This window comes from Strix aluco, chromosome 26, assembly GCF_031877795.1.
Source record: "Strix aluco isolate bStrAlu1 chromosome 26, bStrAlu1.hap1, whole genome shotgun sequence".
NCBI classification, from domain to species: Eukaryota; Metazoa; Chordata; class Aves; order Strigiformes; family Strigidae; genus Strix; species Strix aluco.
The window spans coordinates 1,751,993-1,762,148 of record NC_133956.1 but is presented as its reverse complement, the minus strand read 5'-3'; the positions used below and the strand labels follow the sequence as shown (position 1 = coordinate 1,762,148).

Below are 10,156 nucleotides of genomic sequence, written 5' to 3'. Positions count from 1 at the left end.
GGGGCGAGGGAGGGTCACGGTGGTCGTGCCCACACTCCCAGGAGGGCCGTCGGGTGCTGTGGAGGGATGGAGCTGTGCCCAGTGCCGGCAGAAACTGCTCATTACATCTGGCAGCTCCCCAAAAGAAGGGATTTCAACCCAGAAAGCAGCCAGCCACGAGAGCCCCTTCAGACACCCTCAAGTCTGGGAGTGCCTGGGGCACAACATCCCCCCCACCCACTGCTGGGTGCTGGCAGGATGGGTGCTGCTCCCTGGTAGGATGGGTGCTGCTCCATGCCCTTCCTGCCTGCCCGCGGTGGGACGCAGCCCTTGGGAACCCCCTTCCCGGCAGAGCCACCGCACAGGCATGTTAAGAAAAATAAAAATGGTCTTGTTTGATTTCAAACTGCAGAACTCTTCCCTGGAGCCATCTGCAAACAGTGGTAATTCACTTTACAGCTGTTTAGATTTGTTTCTCTACATTTTTTTTTAAACCCAGAAGAATTGCAAATGAAATGTGCTCCTCAGATGACTCCAGCCGTACCTGCGCTCTTGCACCCCACAAAGCAGCACCCGTTCCTTGGACCCCCACCCATCTGACCCCCACCTCTGTGCTCCCTGTTGCACCCCAGAACTGCGAGCTGGGGGTCAGGCCTCAAAGAGGGGGTTGTCTGAGTTGGGGCCCCCAGACTCTGGTGACAGGGTGATGGGGAAGAGTTTTGCGCCAGGCTGCAGGTGAGGGGAGTATGGGAGAAGTGGTTAATTAATTCCCAGTGAAATTATCAGCTGCCACCCACTCGTCAGAAGGTGGGATGGGATAAAGGTTCTTCTTAAGTTACTGCATGGTGCAAAGTGTGAGTAAAAAGGGATTATAAAGGGAGGTGTTCGGCTGAGCAGCTCCCAGTGCCTCGGGCAGGGGCTCCCAGGCCTTCAGCCACGTCACTCCTGCAGGTCCCAGCAAGGGAAGGTGGGCGCAGGGAGGGGATGGAGGGACCCCAGGCCATGCTGGGCACCCCGGCATCCCCACAGCAGCTGAGGGCAGACGGCCCTGAGCACCCACCCTGCCCCACAGCAGCATGATGGGGCCCCCGCACGCTACGGGGCAGCCCTTTGCCCCAGGAAATCTGGCAGCCAACTAGGACATGTGGGGATCTGCCTGCAACCTCGTCCCTTCCCCCTGGGAATCTCCTCCTCGCTCCCAGGAGCCCGGGGATGACTCACGTGGCACCGGCGCCTCTCGCACCGGGCGATGCGTTCCAGCCGTGGGCAAGCACCGACCCGCAGCAGCGCCGGCCTCGGCAGGTAAGCGGCGTGAAAACTGTCCTCTGCTGCAGCCCCCCACCCTGGAAAAGTGGGGCTGGGGCTGGGGAAGACGCACCTGCCGCAGGGTGCACGCCGCAGAGCCCGCCCCGACGCCAGGGTGATGGGCACATCCCGGGCGGCTGGTGGAAGCGGGCACGGGGGAAGGAGAAGTCTGGGGGTTGTGTGTGTGTCCCCAAGGATTGACCCAGCGAGGTGGGAGCTGCCGGCTCCCCCGGGAGGTAGGTGCTCCCCGGGAGCGTCTGTGTACACCCCAGCCCTGCGAGCAGGCGCGGTGCACGGGCTGGGCTGTGCGGAGCAGCTGGATGCCTTCACCCCCGAGAGCTCTGCCAGCGAGGGGGAACCTTGTTATTTTACTGATAGGTAAAATATTTAAGGAGAGTCAGTGCCAAACGCAGCCCCAGGAGTCCCCACACCGCGTGGGGTGTGTTTATCCGGCACGATGCAATCCGGGGTCAAATCAGCTGCTCGGGGTCCTGGGGCTGGTACAGGCTGAGATCAGTCCGAGCTGATGAAAATTGGTTGTAGTGGCCGCCCAGCCCTGGCTCAGCACCTCGGCACTGCCTGGGGCTCTGCAGCCCCCCCAGCTGGCCCACGGCCTCTGCTCTGTGGCACCCGTTTGCCGTGGGCTCCCCCGGCACGTGGCACGGCGTGGGCTGGCACAGGGCTCCCCCCACACCACCCGGGCGGGAGCGTGGAGGCGACGGCAGATTCCAGCGATGGGAGAGGACGCGGTGGCAGCGGAGCCGCAGAGCTGCCGGGTGAGTCACGCCCTGGCTGCTCCTATTTGCCGTCTGCCTGGGCCAGGCCTGGCAACGTAAGGAAAATTAATAACAAATACCTGGGCAACGAGGTGAGAGATGGGGCAGGCGGCGCAGGATGGCGCGGGGCTGAGCCATGGACGTGGTTGGTGGTGGTTGAAGGACACTTTTGCCGCGGCAAGTTTTGCCAGGTCCCCGCGACCCCGCAGAGGAGGACGGTGCTCTGAGGAGACGCATCACCCAGACCAGGTCTGTGCTGGGGCACGTGTGGGTGCGTGTCCCCGCGTGAGGACCAGAGATGGTCCCCAAGGGCACGCGGGCAGGAGCGTGGCTCAGTGCTTTGGGGCACACGGGTGCTCTGATGGGGAGCTCTCGCTGCTTCTTCGGTGTCACTGTATTTTCTCTCTCCTCCCAGGCTAGCTAAGGGGACTGGGGGACCATGAACTGGGGGGTGTTCGAAGGGCTCCTCAGCGGGGTCAACAAGTACTCCACAGCCTTCGGCCGCATCTGGCTCTCCCTCGTCTTCATCTTCCGCCTGTTGGTCTATGTGGTGGCGGCCGAGCGGGTCTGGAGCGACGACCACAAGGACTTTGACTGCAACACGCGGCAGCCAGGCTGCACCAACGTCTGCTACGACCACTTCTTCCCCGTCTCCCACATCCGCCTCTGGGCCCTGCAGCTCATCCTGGTGACCTGCCCATCCCTCCTGGTCATCATGCACGTGGCCTACCGGAAGGCCAAGGAGCAGAGGCACCGCTCTGCCGGCGGGGACGACCGCCGCTGCATGTACCCCAACCCCGGCAAGAAGCGGGGGGGGCTGTGGTGGACCTACCTGCTCAGCCTCGTCTTCAAGGCCGGCGTGGACGTGGTCTTCCTCTACATCTTCTACCAACTCTACAGGAACTACACACTGCCCCGGCTGGTGAAGTGCGAGCTGTCCCCCTGCCCCAACGTGGTGGACTGCTTCATCTCCCGGCCCACCGAGAAGAGCATCTTCACCCTCTTCATGGTGGTCATCACCTGCATCTGCATTGTGCTGAGCCTCATCGAGGCCACCTACCTCATTGGCAAGCGGTGCCGCGAGTGCCTCCTGGCCAGCAGCGGGGACAGCCGCCGGCACAGCCAGGACGGCGCGCTCTCCCACGCCGAGCCCACAGACACGGGCGGGCAAGTTTTCCACGGGGTGGACTACAAACCTGCCACAGCCTCCATCCCCACTAAGGCCTCCAGCCCTGGCACGCTGCCCGAGGAGGAGACACTTCCCTAGAGCTGCCCAGGGGAAAGCAGGAGCCACTCACCTGCCCTGCATCTTCGTCTCCCTCCTCCTCTTCCTCCTCCGTCCCCCCGGCACAGGGAGCGCTGGGGGTGGCAGCACCTCGGAGTGGGGCTGTGCCCGAGGCCAGCCTGCTGCTCCCATCCTGGGGAAGGCACGTTACATCGTTCTGCTGAATTTGGGATAAAACTGGGTGCTGTAGGACACACGCAGTCCCCGAGAGCCAACAGGGACAAGCAGCTCTGTGGTGACTGTGAACCAGCAGTGGTTGGGCCCGTCCCAGCCAGGCTGGCTTAGCTGGTCCTGAGGGTATCCCTGCGATGAATAAAAATGTCTGTCCCTCAGAAGTGGTGGCCAAAGCAGTTGTTCTCCTGCTCCTCGGGCACAACGCTGCCAAGAGCGGAGTAAGGGCTGCATCACCCCTGGGAAGGCACCGCTCCCACGGGCAGCTCCAGGCTGGGTTTGGGCCGGCCGTGGTGACAAAGCACCGGCTGCAGGCTCAGACCACTGAAAATCAGAGCAGCCCCTGGAGCTGGGCATGGGCTGGCGGGTTGTTTTTGGGACGTGTGGGATGTTACAAGGTCTGAGCTGCCCAGGGAGGGGCTTGTGCTTGCACCCAGCAAGTCAACGGCAAAACTCTTGCTGCGTTCAGGCGCTGGATGCAGGCGAGCAAGGAGGACAGCTTAATTATCTCCCTGTAATCACGGGCTTTAAAAAAGTAAATAAATTCTTGATTTAATATGCGCTGCTGAGCACAGGCAGGCACACCCAGAGGTGTGAACATCTCCAGGGACCCATGGGTGGCAGAGCCCTTTGCAGCTGTGGGCTGCCAGGGACAGGCTGGAGCAATTTAAATGTGTCACAAGTTTTGAAACCAGCTCGGAGGTGGTGGAGATGGTGGGGGAGAGGGATCAGCCAGGACAGATGCCCTCGAGTCCCCTGGCAACCCCTCTCCCTACCCCTCACCCTATGTAAGCCGCACCGCAGGTGTCAGGGCCATTTCAGACGGATGTGATTGTCGTTAATAACACTCATTAGCCGAGTGGGGACAAGAGCACGTGCTTGGTGTGGCAGCCACTGCGGTGAAGCGCGGGGGTGAGGATCCGGCCGGGCAGGCAGAGCCCAGTGTGGGCTGCCAGCTCTTCCTGCCCGGCCAGAGGAAAACACCTGAGCAAAACAGCTGAATAAAGGAGAGGAAAAACACCGCAACCATTGATTAAACAATAACATTAAATGGCAGAATATGATCTCGTTTATTGCTGTAATATGTCGTGTTCTGCTGTGACTCAGGCGGCACTGCAATTTCTAAGGCCATCAACGGTAACTGAGCATTAGCCAGGATGAATAATTAACAATAATTTCATGGCAAATGCACTCGTAAGTAACATTAACTTTGAACATGCAGCTTGATCTGTTACGGGTTTTGCTTTATTTAGAGGGTGCGATTATTATTTTTGCCATGAGCCCTGACAGCCCCGGCACTCTCTGTCTCTGCTGCAAAGTGACACGGGGCGAGGGGGGGGTGCTGTCACCGTGTCCTTTCAGACCAGGGCTGGTCTCAGTGGCAGGTCACTGTGGCTGCTGCCACTTCGCAGCACACCTGACCCCGAGAACCCGACCCAGTGAACCAGGTCCTACCCGAGACTCTCTCGGGGCAAAGCCGAGCTCCTTCCTGCAGCCCACCCTGGGGAACGGGCCCAGCGCCAGAGGGGGAGGCAGGGGGACGGCAGGGACCTGACCAGCTACCCCACGAGGGTGGGGATGGTGGGGGAGCCCTGGGGGGATCCCTGCCACCAGCCCGGGACCCTCTGACAGGTCCTTGTGCTGAGTTTGGAGACCTTTGGGGTAAGAGAGGCAGATGGTGAAATACAGGTGGATTTTTTCCATCTCTTTTTAAGAAGAGTGCTGATCTCAGCCTTCCTTCTGTCCACTCTCGTTGCTGGATTATCCACCTGAAAATTTTCTTTACTGAAGCCTTTAACATCAAAGAATACGAGTTGTTCTTTGCGTGCAAGCCATTGCCTCTGATTTAAAGAGCCAGGGCAGGGCTGTTTGTTTTCAAGCGAGGTTGGCCGCTCTCGAGCTAGGCTGTCCTTGATGAGCAAAATCCCGAGGTGTTCCCCAGCTGCAAGCGCTAAACGTGGCAGAGATGAGACCCAGAGCAACCCCCCTGCCTGCCTGCCCCGCTTCCGCACATCAAAGCGGCTGCCGGAGCTGCTGCCCATTTTGAGAGACCTGACGATCCAGTTGCCGTTTGTTGTTGAGCTGTTTTATCTCGCTCAGAACAAGCGTCGCAGCCGCTCTGCAAAGCTCCGGGTGTCTTGCACCATCCGGGCTTGGGCTCAGCAGCAGCCAACCGGACAAATGGGAGCGTTTGGCTGCTTCTTTTTGATGTGTTTCTGTGCTCTGCACCAAGGGGAGCTGAGGTTGCCCCTGTTGCTGTGGAAATGGGGGGGCTGGAGGCTGCGACACCTCCTGGGGAGCAGAGCACTGGGTTAAGAGGCAGGACCGGTGTTGGTGGGAAAGCAAATAAACTGGGGGATGTCACAATAAAAGCTGAATTTTTCCCAGGCTTTGCACCATCATATATTTGCTTTTGGGGTGCCCAGAAGGCCCCCTGAATTTTGGGGATTTAAAACAAAACCATCACTAACTCCAGCCCAGTCAGGGATGCGGAGGGGCTCGTGTGCGCAGCAGCACAGGTTGGGGGCAGCCTGTCCTTCCCAGTGGGGGCTTGTTTCTTCCCCACCTGAAAACAGCCTGTTCTCTGGGAATTGAAGAGAAACTCTGATTTACATCCAGCCTGCTGGAGCCAGCTGGCTCCCAGGCTCCTGGGACTCCCAGCGCTCACAGGGGAGGTCTCCCCGCCCTGGACGCGGCCCTGGAGCGGGACAGCGGGGGTGGCCGGGATGCTGTTGGCAGCAGGAGCTGCAGATAAAAAGCAGGGCTGGGTCCCGGCCCCGGCAGGCAGCCGAGTGCTGCCTCCTGCGATGCCCCTTTTAAAGACACTTTGAGTTTTTCCTGCTGGTTTGGCGGCCGCCTGCTCGGCTGCTCGGGTTTTTCCTTTATGGAGGACCCAAGGCCGGGGCACTGGAAGTCACTGGGTGTTTTTAGTGTTCACATCTGGCACTGAAGCCTTTCTCCCGTCACCCCACCGAGTTGAGGGGGGTGACAACAGGGTGACATACCCCAGGCAGGTACCCAAAACTCCTCCGAGGTCTCCCCAGTGCTGAGAGCTGCTGAGCCGTGTTGGCACCTTGTCCCTGTGCCCACGCTGGAGCAGTTGGCAGAGGGATGGTGGAGGGGGCGCAGGGACTTGCCCTTTGCTGGGACACCCAAATACCCAGCTCAGCACTGCAAAACATCAAAACACAGTGTGTTTCTGTTCCCCACCCAACTGCCTTAGGGGAAATCTTCTGCCCATGCCAAAAGGCACCTGAACTTTCTCACTGTGGCCTCTCCTGAAACTCCAGGCGAGAGGCTGCTGGGGAAACCCAGCCCCAACTCTTCACCCGGCCCTGACAGGGTCTTACCGTGGGTGGGGCGCGGCTGCCGTCACAAGAAATCAGACCTGCCGGTGGTTCTCGACGTCTTCCCTCTCTCCGGCGTTTTTCATCTCGAAAGCCACAGCCCCCAGATTCCTGCCGGAGCTCCCGCCACACCGGCTCTCAACAGCATAGCTCAAATTCCTGATCCCGCCGATATAGGACCCTGAGAAGGCAGCTCCTGGGTGAAGGGAGGCTCCCAGCTGCTCCAGAGATGTCCCTTTGCTCTCGGCTGGGACGAGGGTGCCTGTGTCTGCCCCCTCCTCCAGGCTCACCCCACTCCGCACCCCCAGGCTCCCACAAAGGTTTGCTTTGGGTCTCTTGGGCCCCCACTCCCATGGCCTCTCCCCACCATTTCCCCAGCCGGGCAAAACCCCCCCACACTTTATTTGACCTCCTGGAGCCAAAAAGCTGCTGGGTGAGCGGCTCCTTGTCTGCCACGAGTGTGGGGAGCAAACGTCTCAAGGCAACGAGCACCCATCGAGTGCTCTTCAAATGAGTCCCCGTGGGAAGGGTGGCCCCGGCCAAGCGTTGTGTGGGGGTCCGTGGGTCTGGGAGCGCCTGGGAAAATGCTGTCACAGTGTCCTCGGCCCCGGGCGATGCCAGGGAAGCCTCGGGGCAGCCAAGAGGCTGGGTAAACCGCGGGCAAGTGGAAACGCATTCCTGCCCAGGCCACGTCTGCAGAGGCGTGACGTGGGGCTGCTCCACGGGGGGAGGGCACCACGGAGGGGCTGACTCAGCTCTGGGGAAAGGAACATCCCCCTTAGGGACACATCCCGGGTCCCCCCTGTGTGGGGACCCCGCTGCCACGCTCTGCCACCCCGTCAGTGCCACTCTTTGGGAAAGGTCTCAGCCCGGCCCCGGCGCCGGCTGGGCGGTGGCTGCAGGTTGCTGTAGGTTGGAGATAGCGATGAGCTGTTACAAAACTATTACTAAGGTAAAACCATTTAAAAAGTAGGTTATAATTGCGTAATTTGTCATTCTTAGCAACGGTTGCTGGCTGACCCATGCCTGGGGGATGGTGTAAGCCCAGTGCTGATCCCCGGCTGCCCTGGTCTCCCCCAGGGTTTGCTGCCAGGTTTGCCGTGCCCAGAGCTGCTGGCGGGGTCGGAGCATCACCTGGCAGGAGCCGCTGGCGCTGCTTGCAGAGGAATCCGTCTCCGTTGATCTCACTGCAGGATTTGACCCGCCTTTATTGTTCAACCCGAGCGTGTGTGTGCATGTGCGCAGGCAAGAAGCTCTACGGGAGCTGTTTGCCAGACTCACCCAGTTACTAGGAACAGCACAAACTACCCTTCCCCTCCCCACACGCGCTCAGCGCCGCGGACAGGACCTGGGCACGCAGGAGGGCTGCAGGCGACGCAGCCAGGACTGAGCTTCCCACTCCACAAGCTGCTGGGATCCAGCCACCTCCCTCTGGACCTTTCCCGGCTGGGCAGGTACCTCGGGCGCGCGGGGTGCTCACAGGGGTGCTGGGGACCCGCAGGTTGTGGGGGGACAGACCCTGCAGTGCTAACAGGGTGCAGGTGGGAGCTGTGTTACGGCTGGGGCTGCTGTGCCTGTGGTAGCCAAAGGTGGGGACCCCGACATTGTGCAGTGCCACGTCAGGACCCCACGGGCAGTGCTGGTGTCCCTGACCCATGGGGCTGCGCGCCTGGGGGGTGATGCTGGGGGAGGGCACGGCGTGGCACCCCGAGGAGCGGGAATGGCCACCCCAGGCCCTGCTCCTCTGTCCCACCGTCCTCCCCAGGGACCAAAAGAGGCTGAGGCCCCCCAAAAGAAAACACACAGCGCCGCTCTGCTGCATTTGCACCCCAGGCAGGAACCAGGCACTTTCGGGCCCAACACCCTGCGCCCACGCAGGGCAGGACCCGGCGGTGACACAGCGGGCTGGCATGCCGGGGGCTGGCGAGGGTGCTGGGCTTCACGGAAGGCAGATCAGCGCTGCAGGCAGAGCTGAGCACGCCTGGAGCATTGCCCCTGCTCTGCCTGGCTGCCAGCCAGCACCAGCCGGGCCACGGGGCTCCCCGGTGCCGCACACCACAGCCCAGCACGGGGCTCGGCACGCAGCTCACCCCACCGTGGGTCCGTGGCGCTGGGCTGAGCCGGACACGTAGGTGGGTGCTGGGTAGCGTCGCCGCCAGGGCACAGGGAGCGGGGCGTGTGGAATTGGCAGGCTGGTGAGGGAACGCTGGCCCTGGGGGCATGTTGGGGGGCTCCAGCCATCGGCACCAGCTTTTGGCTGAGGAGGGGAAAGCAGCAACTCCCCTCTTGATTTTGAAGCAAAGGGCCGGACGGGAGCGCTGCAATTGCTCCCCACCCCGGCTCGCTGCTGCGGGTTGGCCGGGGAGGACGATCTGCTGGTTTCAGATGGGGCAGTGAGTGGAGGTGTGTGGGCACGGGCAGAGGCCCTGCCCTGGCGTTGGCACATGCTGGCACAGGACCCCAGCTCAGCCCTGCTCAGCCCAGCTGCGCTTCTTGGTGCGTCCCCGGGTCAGCGGCGTGGGAGTGCGGCGGTGGCTTCGGGGCTTGTTGTGGGGTGGCCCCGGCCAGCAACGGACTCCCGGGCAGCCCCGCAGGCTCCGGGCAGTGCTCTAGGCTCTGTTCCTTCCCTGCAGCCCCGGGACGCCTCGCACAGCCCTCCCCGGACGAGGGGACCCTGGTCACCTGTGTGCCATCGTGCCCCAGCCATGCCCCGCGCCGGGCACTTCCCACCCCGCAGCCCCCGCTGAGCGGGAAGGAGCCTGAGCCTCCTCCAGGTACGTCTTGGAGGGCACCGGGTCGGCAACGGGCAGCGACTCCTTGGGAGTGGGAATGCGAGAGCACGGTGCTGAGCGACCTGAGGAGCTGGGAAGGAAGGGAAGAAATTAGCGCTTAGGGTTGAACAAAGTTTTCCATCTGACCTGAAATTGGAGCTGCCTGTGGGTCCTGGGCTGTCCTGTACTCCCCGGGCGGGCTCTGCAACAGCCAGAGACAAATAATTTGTCTCAAAAGTCTTTTTCTTACACAAAACAACTCTTTTAGAAAACGCAGAAATAAAATATTTGGGCTGGTGATATGTGGGACGTGTTCCCCCTGGAAGCATTTGCCAGACATGGTGCCACCTCCCCAGCCCCAGCCCCAACCTGCTGGGCCAGTGGCAGCTCCCGTGGGGCTACGGCAGGTTCCTTCAGCCGGAGCTGCAGACCGCAGCAGCTCTGCGGCTCTGGACCCTTCCTGCAGCCCACAGCACGTCCTCGCTGTCGGACTAATTCTTGCAAAACCGGACGAATTCTTGC

At 61.5% G+C, this 10,156-nt stretch overlaps 1 protein-coding gene across 1 annotated transcript; it reads left to right on the top strand.

Moving 5' to 3' along the window:
- Positions 1-2,499: 2,499 nt before the first annotated feature.
- Positions 2,500-3,327, top strand: LOC141934949 (gap junction beta-5 protein-like). The gene has a single exon (XM_074850795.1). The coding sequence runs from the start codon at positions 2,500-2,502 to the stop codon at positions 3,325-3,327; it is 828 nt and encodes a 275-aa protein (XP_074706896.1).
- The last annotated feature ends 6,829 nt before the right edge of the window (positions 3,328-10,156 follow it).

What these genes read in the sequence shown, in the direction of transcription:
- LOC141934949 (XM_074850795.1), top strand. Translation starts at nt 2,500, where the DNA reads ATGAACTGGGGGGTGTTCGAAGGGCTCCTCAGCGGGGTCAACAAGTAC.